Source organism: Lagopus muta, chromosome 1, assembly GCF_023343835.1.
Source record: "Lagopus muta isolate bLagMut1 chromosome 1, bLagMut1 primary, whole genome shotgun sequence".
Taxonomy (NCBI): Eukaryota; Metazoa; Chordata; class Aves; order Galliformes; family Phasianidae; genus Lagopus; species Lagopus muta.
Genome location: NC_064433.1, coordinates 58,204,072 through 58,224,203, shown reverse-complemented (window position 1 = coordinate 58,224,203; position 20,132 = coordinate 58,204,072). Strand labels below are relative to the sequence as shown.

General features: G+C 38.0%; 1 protein-coding gene across 6 annotated transcripts in view; it reads left to right on the top strand.

Annotated features, from left to right (window-relative positions):
* The window catches only part of FGD4 (FYVE, RhoGEF and PH domain containing 4), a 116,424-nt gene that overhangs the window by 70,150 nt on the left and 26,142 nt on the right, over window positions 1-20,132 (top strand). For all 6 annotated transcript variants that reach the window (XM_048934328.1, XM_048934329.1, XM_048934331.1 and 3 more), the window contains 3 exons: window positions 3,293-3,457; window positions 10,295-10,475; window positions 13,621-14,095. In XM_048934328.1, the coding sequence (XP_048790285.1) occupies window positions 3,293-3,457; window positions 10,295-10,475; window positions 13,621-14,095 (821 nt within the window). The remainder of the gene's footprint in view (window positions 1-3,292; window positions 3,458-10,294; window positions 10,476-13,620; window positions 14,096-20,132) is intronic.

Sequence of the window (20,132 nt, the reverse complement as noted above, 5' to 3'; positions counted from 1 at the left end):
ATGCTTGCTTAAATGGACAGAATTGAACAGCCCTACTGAAATATAAATGAGCTTTAACAAGATGAAGTGCTGGTCCTGCATTGGAACAGGCTGCCCAGGGGGGAGATGGAGTCACCATCACTGGAGGTGTTCAAGAAACATGTAGATTGTAGATATGACATAAAGGGTAGGTGGGCATGGTGAGGGGATAGGTTGGTGTTTGAACTAAATCTTTTTAACTGTACTCATCTTTTCCAACATCTATGATTCTATGGAATGCAGGCCACTGCTTGTGGAGCATTTGGTGTTTTTGTATGCACTGAAATCAATGTATTTGGAACTTTGCTTATAATATACTTCCAAGCCTTTGCTACTAGATGCATATCTGTAGTGAATATTCCTGTATTTTTGACAATTCTTTTTTGCCTACATCACCTGGAAGGTATTAACTTTCACTGACAAGAAACCAGGATTTAGATTGCCAGGGATGTTAATGCTTTTTGTCCAAAGAATGTAACTTCTTGATTTTGCTTAGAAGCACATTGTAGCTAGATTACCTTTTTCCATTCCAGCTTTCCATGTGAAGGAAGCTGAACATATTTTATTTATCCTGTTATGGCTATATTACTCTTCAAAATTGTTTGATTTGAGGATGTGAGATGGTTAACAGAATTACAAGTTCAGAATGTGTCTTAAATGTTTGTGGTGTGTCAGTCTGTAGCAAATATGCCTTCTAGATAGAGTGAATTGCTCGTATAATGGCTCACACAAACAAGAGTGAATTGAAGATAGTAAGTAAGGGCTGTTAAAGAAGGCCAGCTGTATTCCTGCCTCTTCCCTTATGCCAGCTAGCAGTGCTGGAGTGGCCATGGGTTCACTGACCCCATCTGTGTAATCCATCTTACTGTTGTATCATTTCTACTGCTTGTCTCACTGTGTAGTTGTAGAAGCGCTGGTGCTCTCCTCCAAGCCTGGGGTGGGAAGTAGCCAGGAGAGGAAACCAGACTAAATGGTGACAAGGTGAGAAGCAGAGAACGGAATTGCCCTCTTTAGCAACTCTTTAGCTCTGTATCTGATTGTGAGTGTTAACTTAAAACAAGACAAAGCACTGTGATAAGTTTGTGTATGGAAAGAATATTCCCATTCTGACCCTGGCAGTACCTTGCTTTCTTAGAGAATCTTTTCAATAAATTACAAAGGTGCAATTCTGATGGAGATTTCCAGCTTTGGCCTGGACAGTTAGCAATGCCCTTTTTACTGATCTGCAGTTGTAGAGCTTGAAGTCCTGAAGAAGTGTGTTATCTGTCAAATCTACAGTCTGAACAGTTTTCATAAAGCTCTAGGATGTCATGCAGAGTTAGAAGCCTGATCTGAATGTAGATTTCTAACATATGTTCAATTGCCTACACAATGTGTGGGATGTACTGATCCTGCCAGGAGTTGTTGTTTCTTAAAATTGTTTCTAAATTGGAGATTTCCAAGTTAAAGTGTGAGCAGTTACAATATGATATAGGATTCTGTGGTGGAGAGAAATTCAACTCTTTGATGAGCATCAGGAGGACTTGCTCCTACATGGCTTGTGCCATCTCCTTTGTCTGTCCAAGAAATTTCAATACTCCACTCTATGTAGAGAGGCAGGAATGGCACTTCAGATGAATCCTCATGAAATGAGGAAAGATCTGGGACAGAGTTCCTATTGCTATAGTACAAGATGGCGTTTTGTGTATGGAGATACCCAAGGAAACAGAGCTGAAGAATTTCTGCTTGAGATCATGGGTGTCTGAGAAGTGTCCACATGCAGTGGGCCTCATTAAATAATTATTCTGGCACCAGCCACCTTTACTTTCGGGAGATGGCATTGCTTACTGAATGATGGAAGAGGGAGTAATGCCATGTTGCAGCCACAGATGTCCTGTGCATGTTGTGATATGAGTACCAGAGCCTTGGCTGGGTGGGTTGTTGATCTCAGCAAAAACTTCCGCAAGTCTCTGTGTTTGCAAAAGCAGCTTCTTGGTGCAGTGCTACTTCAGCGTTTAAAGAGAAATTAAGCTTCTAAGAAATAAAACATAAGTACTTTAAAATATTGTTGCAGTCTACATGGTGCTGAAGAGCCTTTAAACAATGGTAAGCAATAGCTCTGGAATCTCTTTCCGCTGCTTTTTAATGAGTGTGCTTGGCTGTTGCTGGGAATGGCTTGATATAATGGATTTTGCCTTGGGATAGGAAGATGCATTAGATCAGTGCTTCCAGACTCTGCAGATCAGTTGTTTAGAAGACAGCAGAGGATTGCCTTATGAAATGAATGGTTGGCTGGGTTTTGAATTTGTTTTTTTGGAAATGAGTAAACAAAACCCCAACTATACTTGCATTTCTGTCAATAGAAGCAAGCAAAGATAAAGATAAAAATGATGGCAAAGGAAAACAATGAATGTAAGTGTTCGAAGTCTACCATAGTTGTTTGGTTTTTTTTAATGAAAATAATCAAGGCAACACTGCAATAAATGAGAAGTGGATGTTTCTCCCATCCCTTGTTCCTCCCCACAAACAAAGTTGTGGATTTATTTGAGTTAGAGATGAAGGAATATTAACTTAATTGAGATATCAAGTTCCTTCACAGTAGTATTTTAAATCTTTTAATTACATTTAGAATGAAAAACTTCCACACACACACACATCCAAAAGTGCATAGTCTAGGCCCATGTGAGTGCATTCTAATACATGCTTTTACTACAATTTCTATAATTCAGATATATTTTCCTTTATTTATTCATCCAGTTTTCTTACAAATGGCATCATATTAGCCTTCTCAGGTAAAATAAACTCCACTCTGCTAAGATAAAATGAAATAGAAATGTCAACTGTCTTTTTGCTTTGCTTTCATTTTTAATGGTGTAATTAGTAGCTCTTGAAAAGAAAGAAAAAGAAATGTTTTGAATGTATAGTATTTTGTGAATACTCTGAGTACACAAATTGAATGGCTGAACAAAAATGCTGTTTTTTCAGTGGTTCTTCTCCTAAACAAGCCTGTTGATAATAAAGATAGCAAGAAGTCAGTTAGAGATCGTAAGCTTTCTCTAGAATAACCTGGGATAGGTTTTTATATATTTTTTTATATATGCAACTCTGAGATTTAAACAGTGTAATGCATCTCAGTGGAAGGCAGTCTCTGTTTTTACAATGGGATGCTTCAAAGTGAAGACAAGCATTCTAATTTTCTCTGTAGGGAGGCAGTAGCACTTAATATACGTGTATATAATCATTTTACCATGCATTTAATTCTGTTTCTAACTCACTTTTTGAATATATTTTTCAGGCAACAGCGTCTGTACGAAATCCTTAATATTGTCTAGATCTTGTCCAGCAAGTGCTACAACCAGGCTAGTTGAGCAGAATGTACACAATGAAGCGGCTCAGGGAATAAATGGAAGTGTGCCAGTCAAACAGTCCCCACGTTCAGCCTCAAATCCAAAGCCACAAGGTAAGTAGTCTGAAATACTTTGGTGAGGTAATTTGTGCTTCAGCTCATGCTTTCATAGAAATTGAACATTTTGAAAGAACTGTGCTTCTCACAGAGAAAACAGTGGGGTAAAAGATGGCCACAGAAATACAAATGTCCTGTGAATGTTTTGAATCTGATAAATTAATATTTCACTGAAAAAGGTTCTTAGAAGAAAGGTTAGGCTTAGTAACTACTGTGGTTTTAAAAAGAACAACTGGTATAGATATACCTCTGTACTTGCATCACAATTGTCTAGCAATCTGCTGTGTGCTTACTGCCAGGTAAATAATGTGAAATTCTTTCTGTGCCCAAGATGTGAGAACACATGTAAGCCTCTTGTTTGTATTAAGCTATTGTCTGGCTGACTTCATGACAGGAAGGAAATTCAGAACTTCTGGGATTCCAGCTGAGTTCATCTGCAGTCTTCTAGTGGGACTATGTGGAAAGATATGAGAACTCAGCACTTAAATTGCACAGTAAAAGCTCTCCAGTATGTCTGCAGAGTAGTTGATTTCCCTTCTTCCTGTACATAAATAGTATTTTTAATATTACAAGATGGATAGATTTCTGACCTACACATCGAGATTATATATCTAAACCTCAAACAATTCTTATCTGGTCTCCTGAATAATATTGATGATTCTGCTGAGTTGATCATAACAAAGGGCCTATATGTTCTGGAAATCTTGAATTCTAGTCCGGCGTCTTTTAGGAGTGATGTACAGTAGAAGCTTCGTTCATCTCAAAAGGTAAAAAAGAGACAGTTTTGAAGACTGATGTGATGGTTCTACTCAACAAATTGGATTCTGAGACACATTGCTGATATGGTGTAAGCTAGAGACTTACAGAAAACTAGGTCACATCTAAGTCATGTATAGAGACGAAAATTATGTAGAACTTTCATGTAGGGGATAAAAATATCTGTCCATCAATCTGTGGGAAAATTCATCCTGAAAAAGTTTGTATTAGTTCTTAATTCATCTTAAGGAGGGAAAGAAATTTTGCTGGGGTGCCACAAAAGCTTTGTTTACTTATAGTGAATGAAAGCAAAATAAATGTGTATTTCTTGTTCTTTTTGTTTTTATTAAACCTTTGATAAAACGTTTCAGTCTAATGAACAATACTGGCAGTTATACATAAACACCGCTTATCTGAAGTGATCTTTCTGACCATTTCCCAGGGCTCTTAAAAGCAGTTACCTAAAGATAAGTTAGTAAAGGAGCACATGCTCTTCCCAATAAACTTATTTTAAAAGAAAATTAGGAAATGAATGGAAAGACTTAAACTTTTCAAAACTAAAACCAGTCCACTTACTGTAAGTTTTAGCTGTTAGATAAATTTGAAGCTGGAAAATATTGGACCATATTCATTCATTCAAGTCTTTATGCTGCTTTTGTTGCTGTTCTGTAGCCATGACTATTTTGTTCATCAAAAAGCAATGTAGGTAGAAATCATGCAGTAGACTAAGAAATGCAGCTGCTCAGATTTTATACAATAATAATTAGTTTGTGCATGCCCTGTTCCTGGGTCTGTGCCTTTCCTTAGTTGTCCCTACTAAGGTGTGCAGCATATCAAAGTTATAGATAGTATTTTGTGAACACTTTGAATATACAGATTGAATGGCTGAACAAAAATGCTATTTTTTCAATGGTTCTTCTCCAGAACAAACCTGTTGGTAATAAAGATAGCAAGAAAACAGTTAGCTATAGAGTATTTATTAGCATTTTGTTTAATTGAAGCAAAGCAAAACAGACCAAATGAAATCAGCTTTTGGGAGACCAAAAAAAATCAAAGGTGTTTTTTTTTCCTTCTTTTTTTTTTTTTTTTAACAATTATTTAGGTACAATTGCACAGCGATTTCAGTTTTATGTTAGCAAGAAATGATTTTCCAAATTGTTGTTCTATTCATGCAAATACTAAATGTCATTTTGTAATACAAGAAAATAAGATTACAGACCTGAATTGCAATGCCCATATGTTTGATTGTAGATGAACTGCAAAATGATTTTCAAAACTCACAAAAATGTATACAATCAAAATGAGAGAAATAAAGACCACTTTGCATTATAAGCAAAGTATGGGCATTTTTAATAAGGTTGACTTCTATATAGAGGAAGAATTTCCAAAATCTTGCACTTGCAGTGAACCGCAGACTCTGACCTTGTTTTGGCCTCTACTTGGTTACAGAGAAGTAGTTTGAATTTTTGGAAACAGATTACTTGCGGCAGTTAGAGCAAGTGAATACATTTCTGCAGAGAATCCAATATGAAATTCTTTATTTTCTTTTTATTTTTTTATTTTTATTTTTTATTTTTTTTCCTGGCATTTAGAGGAGAAAACAAACTAGCTGTGTGATACGCTGACAATGAAAGAGCAATTTTTGTACCTTAGTAATTCCTTCCATCAACAATTTAGCAATTCACGTGTTGAAATTCTTTGAGTGTTGGTTGTTTTGTAAAAGTCTGCAAATTTGGAGCAAAGACAGAGAATGAATAACAACTGGTGATGAAGTTTAGCAAGGAAACTGTGTCTGCAGAGAAGTGCAGTCTGTAGCAGCTGTGACATAAGGTGCTTTGCCATCACTTCCCTATGGTGTGTTGCCTGATAAAAGGACTAATCCAGACTGGAGGTAGTCAGTGGAAAGAGCAAAATATGCTAATGTCTTCTGAGGCAAATGTGATGTGTGAGAAATGAAACAAACTGCTAAAAAAAAAAATAAAATGAAATTTGCACTTAAAAATACTTGGGCAATGATCAGAACCTAACTATAGCAGACTGCATGTGGAGTGACGTGAACAAAGTAATTGTTTTTCCTATATTCTTCTATTTCCTATGTTTAGAACCTCTTGCGTGGGTTTTATATGATGTCAAATTACTAAGTATTAGGCACTAAAAGTACTGTCTGTAGCTGCCAGTTTTATTGTGGGGTGGAAAATATGTTGAAATGTTAACGCTTCCTTAAAGCAGAGAAGTGACTTGTCAGTTCAAGACTGCAACTGCATCAGTTGCTCGTTTAGATTTTTTTAATGAGCACTGAAGAGTACTTGTGAATCTCTTACTGATGCCAGAGACATCTTTGTTAGTGTTGGAGATGATGTGCCACTTCAGTAGATGGCCTGCTCTGTTCTATTATGAAATGGCATAGACGTATCTGCAGCACTTAGTTAACTGAAACCAACTGCTGTAGTACATCTACTCAGGAGCATCAGTCCTGCCCTCCTTTCTCAAATAATTATAATTTTATCCATGGTTTTTGAGGTATTCAGTGTCCTGGGCCCATAAAAGCTGAAAACCTCTCACAGGTCTGCAGTGTAGACTATTTCTCTCGCAAATGAAACTTCTACAGTTAAAGGTGAACTGAATTGAATCTGAGAGCTGTTTCTGGCTAGATTTCTCAAAATATACAGTGATTTAAGAAACCTGTAGCAATATCTCTCTTAGCAACAAAAATGCTCAATCTCAAATATTATTTACAGAAAGAGGATAAATGAGAGAAGAAAGCACGCTTGATTATAATTGACCTTATTTCTTATTATGTAATTGAAAGATATTTGTTACATAAAAAGGTGGAAATGCATATCCTAAATAAGAGCTGTCTTTTTTATCATCTTCTGCTGAGCCTAGGTTACTGGTTATTTTCTACTTTTCTTGCTGGTTTCAGTCTTTGGCGTCTGTCCAGTTGCACTTATTTGGTCCACATGTAAGTGACAGAGCATGAAAAAGACAATGCAGGATGATTGAGACAGAATAGCTGCAATTACTTATCACAGAAACTTTTGGCTTTGTATTTTCACTAAATTAAAATTTAACAGCATTTTAACCATCATAGTTTAAATGCATAGAGGGGTAATGAAAAGGTGTTTTCCAAGAGAAGTGATAAATGGCCTTTGATAACATACCTTAACACCGGCTGAAGCTGTTGCACCTATTTGGTGCAACATTTAGGTGTGTCTAAAATTACCTCCCATTTCCTTATGCATGTACAAAGTTGAATGCATGTTAGGGACTACAACTTAAACCTTAATTGCACATTTTGGCTAGCATGTTACAGTAGTAGCTACCTGAATATACTGAAGGGTTTTCTCTAGGCAGAATATGCTGTTCGGATTTCCTAATAAGCTCAAAATTCTACAGCAGAGAGACAAGAGTATTTATAGACTTAAACAGAGCTCTGTATTATACAGTGTATTACAATGCTCCAGTCTTCTCTCATTTTTTTTCTTTAAGATCCTTGCCGTGTGCACAATGAAAAATAATCTGATTAAAACAAAGCACTTCAGAAGTACATTGAGGGAAGTATTAATGCAATTTGTTTTCCATAATCCCTGTTAACAATGTTGACCTTACAGAAGGGTTACAAGGGCTTTTTATACGACTGATGCTTTTCTTTTCCTTGATCTTGTGACTGTCTTTTTCCCACTGCTCTATTTCTAAAACCAACAGCAGCTATAGCAGCAGCTGATTAGGGGGAAATCCTGCCTGTTAGATGGTAATAGAAAAACAAAAAGAATATAACTTAAACTCAGGATTTGATATGGCTGTTTGGTTTGTGGTTCTCTTCTGAAGATCTCAAAGGAATTTTCAATATACTGGTGTAATCCAGTTTGACTGGAGGTTCCTTGCGCTTGCAGTACTGAATTGCTATTACTTTGGTGGTTCTTTTCTTTCCTTTTTTTATTAGTAATGGATACAAAAGTGTGCAGACCTTCTATGGAATGTCTTAGAATTTAATTTTTGTCCCAGTGGATTCGGTGCAAAAATAGCTTTGAACTAATTCTTTCTGCTTAATTAGTAGATGTGAACTCCCTCAAGTTTAGTAGTTTTAATAGATCCTTGTGTGGATATGAATTCTTGTGAGATGTACGAAAGAACTGATATACGAGTCCATCAAGTAAGAACACACAGAACCACAGGCCCTGCCCAGTGTATTGCAAGAGCCAGAAGCCAGTCCACTGCTGATCAGTAAATCCACCCGATGTCCTGTTTCCCATCTGTCTCCTACCCTGAGGGAATGGCAATGCCTACACTCTATTACGTGCCCTGCTTTTCCCAGGCCGCTTGTCTCGCATTTTTCAGCTGTCCCGCTGCCTTTGTCAGTGCAGTAACCTATTCAGCACTTTGACAGCTCGGTGATGCTCGTTGCCCTAATTCTGCCAGGAGTTCTCAGGGCTCCCTAGGAAGACAGAGTGTAGGAGAAACTGCTCCACAATATTGCAGCTGCAGCTGAACAAATGCACACAGCTCCATCAGAAGGGCTTCCGTTGGCATACTGCAGCACTTACACAATTTTATATTCTGCTTGTTTCGGTATTGCTTTGTAACTATTTGAAAATAACAATACTTTCAGTTTTGTTTCTGCACTGCATCCTTCTCCAGACTTCCTTTTTCATTGTGTTAACAAATACAAAGAAAGTTGGAAAGAAACAAAGATACACGCGCTTACATTAAAGCATTTGAACTATAATGTTTTCCTTTCACAGCATCACAGAATGGCCCAGTTTGGAAGGGATCTCAAGGATCATGAATCTCCAACCCCCCCTGCCACAGGCAGGGCCACCAATTTCCACATTTAATATTAGACCAGGCAGCTCAGGGCCCCATCCAACCTGGCCTTGAACACCTTTCTTCTCTCTCATTTGTAGTTAATACAGTTGGAATTTGTTACATTAATTTCTTCATTGTGCCTCTCATGATACTTTTCAGAAAGCAGCTATCACTGCAATCTCTAAGTACAGTTTGGTTATTGGAAGCACTGACAAATATTGCTTCCTATAAATTTAATCTAAGATATGGATGAAAAGTCGTGCTAAATCAAGCATTCCATCAACATCGTACGTCTGTGTCATAATCTGTGATAGTATATTTGCAATAACCTTTTTTATTACCACTTTCAAATTTTGGTTGGCAGGGTTTAACCTAACTCCTATGGTGCATAGGTATTACAGGCTAGGTCAGGAAGCCAATCTTGGGTCAGTGATACGACAGATATGGCCTTTTCACATCCATCTGTTGAGCATCCTTTATCAGTGCTAATTCTGCTGCCATGTGAGATCATACCTGCTGGGGGGAAGTTGCAAGCTCTGCAACACACCTGTGTGCTGCCTGTGGAGCTCAAGGAGCTGTTACTGCCACAGGCAATGACTTGTCTTCGAGTCACAGAATCACAGAATTGTCTTCTAGTCATTACCCTGTTTAACAAGGGCTGATTGTTAACAATGTAACAAGAGTTTATAGTCAAGATACCTGAAAAGAAGAAAGAAAAAAATATTTTGGGGGACTCAGATTTTCAGCAGTATACACAGGCAAAGATTGAAGCTGAAGGCAAATCTTTCTTTTCCACTGACAATCATTTTTGAAGTAGTGAGGGAGAAGATAATGAGGGAGCCAGAGTGGAGCAGCAGTTTAAGTCTCTCCTGAGGAAAGAGTCATGACTTCCACAACATGGTTAGATCTTACGCTCAGTGCTTTTTTAGGATAAAATCTGCATTTGTAGAGGCCACTTATGAGTTTACTACAGAACACCAAAGGGGAAAAAAAAAAAGAAAATGGAAGGGAGAGTGATCCTAATACTTTAGCTTCGGTAGCATGTGGTTTGGCTTTTATATAATTTAATAATATAAGAAGATGCTTGATACAACACAGCACATAAAAGCTTACATGAAGTTCCTGAATTCATAAAGCAATTTAAAGCTAGTAATATATAGTAATATAACAAATAAATAGTTACTGTGATAACTTCTTATGCTAAAGATCTCATGTTTTCTGACAGTTTAAAGAAACAATTGCCAACTGGCTGATTGCTCTTACTGTTTGCAGTGCCTCCAAAGCCACTTCATCTGCAGAAGCTATCACCTGTTACATACCAAACCTCTAGGCATAAAGCTTTATCAAGTTCGAAGCCAAGAATGGAGGAAGATACACCTACTCCTGTTTCTAGTGTCACAAAAGAAAAGTCCAGTAAAGTGTCAGATCTCATCCACCGTTTTGAGGGATGCAGGTATGTGATGTGATTTTAATTGTTTCGTGGTTCTGTAGGAAGAAGGATATTGTGGTAGTGCTCAAACCTGTCTCTGCCAGAGGAGCTGACGACAAAACAGCATGTTTTGAAATGATGCAGTTGTGTATTTGGTCTGCACAGGCCTGTTCATTTTAATGAGGCGCCAATCTGAATTTTGCTTTTAAGCAAGCAAATAAAAGAAAAACAAAAACCAACCCCAAAACACACACTACTTGCAGCATTTTTAAAACATCCTGGAAAACATCAGCAATTTGATTTTGGAATGAAACTTTTGAGTGAATCCTAAATTCTTTTGTTCTTGCAGGAAAAAAACAAAAACAAAAACACCCACATTTCTCTATTTACCTATAAAAAGGAAAGTCCTGACTTGCCTTTTATACTGACCTAAAGTCTTCAGATTATTCACGTGAAGGAAGTTAGATGTACTGATGTGGCATGTATCCATGAAACTGTTTGCATTGTAGTACTTGGTGATCTTAGTTGAATGTATGAATCTTCCTTACTTTTTATTCTACATTTTACAAGAAAGACTTGGAGAAACACGAGATACAGTTAGTTCACGAAGTAGTACTTCTTGTGTGCCTTTTAATTGGATGCATATGACAAGGATTATAAGCTCTGAAACAGAAGTTCTGAATACATCTGTTCTGTATAAAGAGAGTGACATTCCAGAAATCCCATGACAGAGAAACAGTTCAGGAAACAGTCCAGTGGCTCTGGAGTTTTACAAGTATTGGACATTGCTTCATTCTGTTTCTTCAGGATACCGATGTTTTGAGGCTCATACTGGGCTGAATGTGTGATGTACAACAGAGCAGGTCCTAACAAAACTGTTGAGAGTTAAGATTTTCACTGAAAGAATTCCTCCTTGAGATGGAGGAAACTTAATTTTTTATGCAGAGACAGCTGAGTGCTGCATAAATAGGTTTGTTTAATGGAATAGAAATAATTTCAGAGCTTCATCTACAAGAAACTTCCATCATTTTGCACAGGCTTAATTTCATTTGCTGTCATGGCAACTACAGAAAAGTGGGGAAAAAAAAACCTGTAAGGCAGCACTGAAGGTCCTGTGAATTAAACTGTTTTGAGTCCCTAGTCTTGTTGTCAGTGTTTCTTGTTCTGCCTCCAAAACGTCCAAGTCTTTTTAACACTGTAGTGACCCTAGAAAAACATTCTTACCTCTTTGATCCCTCTTTCTAGTAGTTGTTAACTAACAAAAAGTTCTCAAATAAGATACGATACTGTGTGCTTATAGTTTTTTTTGTTTGGTTGGTTATGATCTTTAAGACTGAGCAGTTACCTTTTGATTGCATTTGTGGAGGTGGAGAATAAGAAGCATAAAAAAGAATTTCCCTAAAATTCTGCCTTTGACCAATAAATACCAATATAAAGACATCAAGATGTCCTGTCCTGAAGGATGTGAGCTGCTGCTTAGAATCTCCCTGTCCATAGAAACACTGCCTTCTGTGATTTTGTTTTTCTGAAGAGTGCTCCACAAGTTCATTGTGCCCTCATGCCATTAAGCCCTACATTTCTTCCTGTTATCCAAACCTGCTGGATTGGACTGGCCCTCTTTAAATAGTATGCAAATAAACTCGACAAGAAAGCTGCAAAAACTTTCTTTCTTGTAGACCATAAGGGCTTTTGGGGGGGAGTTAGGTGTGGGAGAAGCTGAATGGCTATTTTGGCTAATGTTATTCATTAAGTACACCAAAGAATATCTGTCTACTGCTAAATTCTCTTCAAAACTCTGCTCTCTGCTGTTGAGAAACTTTCCTAAGTAGCATGCCTAGTGTCCTGCTGTGCCTGGGTGTACATTTTTAAAATAACCTTACCTCGCAGACTGAGTTTCACCTTCTCACCTTCTCACCTGAGAAGGTGAACTTCACTTGGAATTACTGGTTTTCAAATGTCTAAGTAGTGTGTTCATGAAGTGCAAACTCTGACTGCCAATTATGATGTTTTCATTAGTCTGTATAGTCCACAAGAAAAAAAAACAACCAGGTAATTATACCACTGTGCCATATGCATGCAGTGGAAAAATGTGAATGAATTTCATAGTTAAGTTTCTCAGTGTTCTGAGAGTTGATTTCTAATGGTACAGTTTTTACACAACTAAGTGAGAAATTATTTACTTCCTTTGTTATATGAGTATATATTTTTTGTCTTAAGTGTATAGAAGTTCAGAATATGCTTGCAGTGTTTGTGTAAACCATCCTATAAATAAGGAGTAAATATACAGTTTATAACTAATCATCAACTTCTTTGTAGATTAATAGTCCATGCTAAGAACTGTGTGTTAGAGCACAGTCATGTTTCTATTTTTCAGGTTGAATATGGTTTGATAAATGTACTTAAAATCCAAATGCTCAAGTTTTATTGTGGTTTCAGTGAATTTTTTGTATTTGCTGTAATAGAGCCAAACATTTCTACAGAGTGGGCTAACATGTATATTATCTTAAAATTCAAACTCTCAAAAATCTGACAGAAAGAGACAGTGAAAGGTACAAATGAGGGATAACATATGTTCAAAGCTGAGATAAAATATGCAGGGGAAAAGCCTTCAGAAGAGATGCATCTTGAAGGAAATATAAGGAAAACTGGGGAAAGAAATGGGATAGTAACCAGAAGGTCTGCCTTTAATATGCTGGTTTAAGGGAAGGGATGCTAACTGTTCTCCGATGTTTTTCATGCATTCTTAGCAGGCAGTTAGGAAACAGGCTCCCTGTTTGGGCATTGGACTGGAATCTGGCAGACAAAAATGCTTTCCCCATTTCTACTAGTAGTCTTCTGGGATAGTTGGGGCAGGTTGTAGCATGTGTTCCTCATTTCCTGCATGTAGTCAATGATACTGCCTTTCATTTTGAAAACTGAGATACAGGAGAGATGAGGATGGAGTGAATCAATACGGATACCACTGCAGCTTTTCTGGGAGGAGATACATTTTTGTGTTTTAATGGAAAAGTTTAAGTATTGATGGAATGAACTTCGTGGTATTAATGCTGGAAGAAATAGTTTGGAGGAACTATTTATACGGTCTAGCTGTCCTCCTCCCCATAACAGGGGTTTTCTGTAACACTGTTTAACTTTTTTTTCCTGTGTTTTGCTTGTTTGGTATTTTTAGCCCATTCAGTCCTATTGACTTGAAGAAAGATTCCTCTGCTCTCAATGTCTCTAAATCTCACGGAAGATATGGGTCAACGCCACCACCTCAGCCAAAACTCCCCTCCCAACACCCACTGCTAAAACAGGGAAACAGTAATACCGACAAAACTCAGGTTGCACAGACACACACAGCCAATGGAGTAGTAGCACAAGACCAGGAACGTGAGGACAGAAGGATACTTGGCAGAGATTCTACAGTGTCCATCCTGGTTCCAGATAATTCCATCAACAGCAGCTTGATAAATGGAGAAAGAATAAGCACATCCAGAGATTCTCTGGAAACTACAACTTCCTATGAAGGATCAGTACTTAACAGCTGCTACAGGACTCCAAGCAGTGATACACTGCTCCCATCTGACAATGAAGTTAATACTAATGTGGAGGAAGAACCGAACGAGGAAATGATCAAACAAGACCAACCTGCAGAAACAAAGGTAAAGGGAGAAGTTGTTTTTCTTGCAATATTGCTACTCTGTGTATATTTTCCAGATTTCTATTTACAAAAGTAAGCTTTGTAGAGCAAATCAGAAAGCTGAAAATCTTCTGATGATTTTTCCTCTAAAACTTAAAATTTATTACCTTTATTAAAAAGTGGTTATTTAAAAGAAAGCAACAAATTTGTCTGAAACTACAAAAAGAGATCTGAAAGCCTGACTGTCCAGTGGCAATTCAGTGATGTGCTTCTGAAGTAAGCTAGTAAAAAGAAAATTGTGGTGTGGTGCAATTTTCTTGGTTTAGGCAATGCCACCAAAAATATATTGATGTTTCAAATGTGTTCATCTTGAATTTAAGGAAAAAACAAAACGAGGAAGATGCTAAACTGTGAGGAAGATGTAGTAGGATATGTAAAACAGAATTTCATATGTAGTAAAGTACAGCAACAGCACTTCGGGCAGAACTGCTGTGTGGATCTTTATCTTGGATGTAGTTGTCAAGTCAAAGATGGAAAGGCAGTGGTAATATGCTAGCTATTAGATAGTTCAGAAAATATGAAATATGTGCCTTGTTATCAAGAGCTGTAACATGATGAATTTGAGCCTCCTTATAAGGAAAGTTTTAAATAATTAAGGGAAATAAGTAGGTGGAAGAAAATCTGTCTTGGAAAAATTAATTGCTGAGAAAATCATGTGTATTTCCCTTTCTAAAAGTTTGATTATGCAGTTTGCCTTCCTGAATCCTGAAGTATTCATGGCCCACTGGCATCATCAATAGTTTCAGTCCATCTTTGCTGTGTGAGTCACTGCAGGGAGTTGGGCGAGCACTCTCCATGCCCTCCTCTTCACCACACAGCCAAAGGGCTGAGCGGCTGGTCGGAAGTCATTTTGTGTGTTGCTGAGCACTGCCAAAGCTGTTCCCCAGTTGGCAGGTATACACTTGCATCAGCTAACAACAAAACTTCAAAGTGATTCTGGAGCTGGAAATAGAGGATTTCATAGATTCTGATAGTGTTTCTGTATCTCCACAGAATCATAAAATGGTTTGCTTTAGAAGGGATTTTTAATGACCATATAGTTCCAATCACTCAGCCATGGGCAGAAATACCTTCCATTAGATCAAGTTGTTCAAAGTCCCATCCAAAGTCCGGCCTTTAGCATTTCCAGGGATGGGGCATCCATAACCTCTCTAGGCAATCTATTCTAGTGCTTCATGGCAAAGAATTTCTTCCTAATATCTAATTTAAACCTGCCCTCTTAGTTTAAAAAGATTTCACTTTGTGCTATTGATACACTTCCTGATAAAGAATCCCTCCCCATCTTTCCCTTAAGTCCTTTTTAAGTACTGGAATGCCACACACAAGGTCTCTCTGGGGCCTTCTCTTCTCCAGGCTAAATAAATCCAGCTCTCAGCCTTTCTTCACCAGAGAGATGCTACAGATCACCTTTGTGGCCCTTCTGTAGACTTCTTCCAACAGATCCATGACTGTCTTATGCTTGAGGCCCCAGACCTCTATACAGTGGTCTATACAGTTTATACAGACTTCTGGTGGAGTCTCATGATAGCAGAGTAGAGGAATAGAATCACATCCTTTGACTTGCTGGTCACACTTCTTTTGATGCAACCCAGAACATGATTGGCTTTCTGGTCTATCAGTGCACGTTGCTGGCTCTTACTCATTTTTTCATCTATCACTACACCAAAGTCCTTTTCATGGCTGCTATCAGTCTACTAATTGTCCAGTCTGTATTCATGTTTGGGATTTCCCCAACCCAAGTGCTTAACCTTGCACTTGGCCTTGTTGAACTTCATGAGGTTTGCATGGGTCTCCCTCTCAAGCATGTCCAGCTATGTCTGGATGGCATCCCTTCCCTCCATTGTGTCAGTTGCACCACTCAGCTTAGTGTCATCTGTAAACTTGCTTACTGCATTCAGTCTCACTGTCCATGTCACTAACAAAGATGTTTGGTAATAATACCAGTCCCATTGTAGACTCCCGAGGGAAAACACCTATCATTGGTCTCCACCTGAGCATCAAGCCATCGCCTGTGACTCTTTGGATGTGAACATCCAGCCAATTCCTTGCCCACAGATTGGTCCATCTGTCAACTCTGTGCCTCTCTGTTTTATAGATAAGAATATTGTGCATGACTGTGTCAAATGCTTCGCACAAGTCTGGGTATATGACGTTGCTTGGTCTTATTTTTGCACATCAGTGCTGTAAGTCTATTGTAGAAAGCCTCCACATTTGTCAAACACGATTTGCCCCTAGTGAAGCTCTGCTGGCTGTCACCAATCACCCCACAGCTTTCTATATACCTTAGCATAGTTTCCAGAAGATTCTGCTTCATGATCTTTTTCTTACACAGCTACACTGGTGTTTTCAGTCACAAAACAGCACCATCTCTCCAAGCCCTTGTGTATGATTAACTAGAGATCCTGTATGTACACATGGAGGGTAATGTAGGAAAGACGGATCTCATGTATTACAAGATAAAATATAATGGGTCATGCCAAGAAAGTGCTAGTATGTGTGTAATTGTTTTGTTGATTCGTTTTGAGGATTTGTTTTTGGCAGTAATGTATAAACACTGTTTTCTATCTAAATATAATTCCAGTGGTGATGCAGTGTGCCTTTAGCCTGCCATACCTCTCATTATGCTTCTGTCTTCTGTTCAGTAATGTGTGCTTCCCCTCTCTGCGCCAATAAAAGTGCTGACTGCTACACTGACAATGCTAAGCTTGCATCCAAGTTACACAGTAAGGTGCTGGCAGCGTTCTTCAGGAAAAGGCAGAAATGGGAAGCAGTTGTATCGTCAAATCCAGGAAGGAACTGGGCCAGTGCTTTGAGAAAATGTGGCTGGGAGCAATCTCATTAAAATGCCTTTGGCCTGCTGAGTGGCTAATATATGTTATCTGGCTTGTACTGACCAAGATCCAAAGTGAGAGGTGTGTTGCAGTCTTACCAGATGTACTTGTTGCTGGTGCTAGAAGGATGAAAAACAAAATAGAATAAGCCCGTGCAAGTTAACTCTTAAGACAGACATTGGAGTGCAGTGCAGTGGAGAACTGAATCTGTAAAAACTGAATTGGATGACAGCAACAGTTTCTGAGATGCCAGTGAGCTTGTGGTATAGCATCTCCTTTAGTAACATTAAGAATCACATCTACCGTAGATTGATCTAAAAGCTATACTTTACAAAATAAAACACTGATTTAGATTAGGGTAGTGCAATCTATAGATTGAAATCATCTCCATCAAAGTAGCTGTTGCCGTGCCATCTGGAGTAAGAGGAAGGATGGTGAGGAACAGGAGAGGCCTGACAGAGCTTTAAGCTGTTACTGCAAGTGGGCAGTTTGTAGATTCTGCTAAGCACTCCCATAGTCAGTAAAGGATCTTAAAACTCGTATGCATTAATGTTGAAATTGTGTTGCGCTCAGTAACAGCACTCTCAGCATCCTTTTCCATTAAGCAGGCATAGGTACAAATGAGTAAAAGCAATAGGAGTAGACAGGGCCCAAGGGAACGGCATGGAGCTGTGTCAGGGGAGGGCAGCTGGGGATTAGGGACAGGGTCTGCACTGCAGGGCGGTGGGCATGGAACTGGCTGCCCAGGGCAGCAGGCACGGCCCTGAGTGCAGCAGTTTGAGGGGCACTGGGACACCACTCTCAGACACAGGTTTTGGGTTTTGGGTGGTGCTGTATGGAACCAGAAGTTGGATTTGATGACCCTTTTGGGTCCTTTCCAAATCAGGGAAGTCTGTGTTTCTGTTAGCCCACTGCTGGAAAGCGTAAATTAAACCGATGCAAAACCTGAGCAGAAAGTGTTTTTTGGACCTAAAAGAGAAAATTTATTTTGAAGTAACGTTACTCATAAGTTTTTCACCCCACCTCCTTGTCACTGAAGTCAGATTCTTACATGTTCTGGAAAAGTTTAAGCAACTAGATTTTATTTCTCTTATTTACTCAATTAGATAGTCTGAAAGTCACCAACCACAAATACCACAAGGAAGAAGACAATTAAAACTTTTCTGCCTTCCAGCAGAAGCACCTTCTGTCATACTTTTTTTTTTTCTAAAATGCGGAGGATGAAGAGTACAAGAACATCCCAATCAATTAGTATCCTGGAAAACATCTTGTGAGAAATCTGGTACTGGACTTAATTGCAGGCAAGATCACAAACACTTATGTGTTTGTTGTGAGGTTTGGTAGCAGGATACTTCACGTATGCTGGCGATGGAGAAGAATCCATTGCACATCTTTAATAAAGTAATTACCTGATGTTTCCTTCTAAAGGCCATGCTGGGGACTCTGGTGTTTCAGGGTGGAAACCATGTATTTCTAGATGCAAGGTGAAATTTTGATTCAAATTCAATGAAACTTTCATGCTAATTTAACTTTCTCCCAAGATATGCTTAACTGTTGCAATGCTACATGAAGAAAGAAAGTGAAAACTCCTGTTTTTACAGTTTTATGTTCTTCCTTAGCAGAATGAAATCATGAACAAAGCTGTGTATTTTTAGCACCCAATGTTAATATTCAAAAATATTCTTTAGGGACACTAGGATCTTCAATGTTTTTCTTTGTTACTGTGAAGAAACTCTCCAATTGCCTGTGTAATGAACTGTTGCATAGAGTTAACTTGGCAGAGATGTGATAGCATCCAGTGGGTCAAGCATAATTGAGTGCTTACCTCAATTTCAGAAACTGAATTAAATCTTAAATTCTCTTGGACATTTACATTTATATTCCTAATACTTACAGAGCGAAGTTTCAGATCAGGAGATAACAATGCCACAAATGTTTTTCGAAAAGGAAAAGCTCACTCTGTTAATTTAGACTAAACTTAGCATTTAAATCAAAACCAAAATCCCACAGTGTAGATTAAATTGTATTTGCTTGTATTTTACATCTCTCATTCTATCTGTGTTCCTTTATATATTACTGCAGTGTTCTTGAGTCGAGAGCTATGATAAAAGTAAATCATACTGTATCACTATTATGTTGGTAGGTATATGTTTCTTGATGGGAAGATGGTTCTTGTTTGGTTTGGGTAATATGTGATGATTGCATTGGAATTTTGTTTATATAAAGTCTGCTTTAAATTAGTGTAGTTTGTCCAAAATTAGGAGAGTGGAAAAACACTGTTAGGAGAAAACATAAGCAGGGATCAAAGAGTTCATATCCTCAATTGCATTTTACATACCTCATCTTAACTTCAGAGTTCAGTTTGGGTAAAAATTACGTTTATAGAATCATAGAATGGTTTGGATTGGAATGGACCTTAAAGACCATCTAGTTCCAACCCCCTGCCATAAACAGGGCCCCTACTGCTATATCAAGATGTTCAAGGCCCCATTTAAACTAACCTTGAACACTTCCAAGGATGAAGCATCTACAGTTTTAATTTCTGAAGCATCTGTAGTAACACAATAATACTAAGGATGCAGTGCTTTGTGCTAAAGAGTATGCAATTAAATCAAGATAAAATATTTAGTTTAAATGTACTATCTAAAGATATAGATTTGGAGTTCTGCCTGCATGAACCTTGTCAAATATTTGGACAGAATGGGAAGTATGGTTTGCTTCAAATTATTAATTTTGAAATACTTTAGCTAATAAATGATTCAACCAGAAAAAATGTCTGTTTTGAGTCATTAGGGAACCTAGTTTAAAGATATGTAAGTAAAAATTGTCTAAAACTGCAATTTTCAAAGATTAGCATCTACAGGTCAGATCAGATTTGAAACAATTGTTCTTTAGGAAAGCACTGAAGCTCATGGCAGATTAATATTAACTTTATGTTTTCCATGCCTGTTTTTTTCTAAAGTTTCTTCTTTTAAGCTTTTTTTCCTCCAGTTGTCTCTGTGAGCTTTTTCAAGGCTGTTTTGTTGAACAGCTGTAATAAACCAGCATCTCTGTGTTGTTCTTACTGTTGCAAAATATTATTCAGGATTTATTTCCAAATTATATTGCAAGACTTCTTTTCTGCTACTCAGAATAGCCTCGTGCAGATCTGCAGATCCTGTTCTTCAT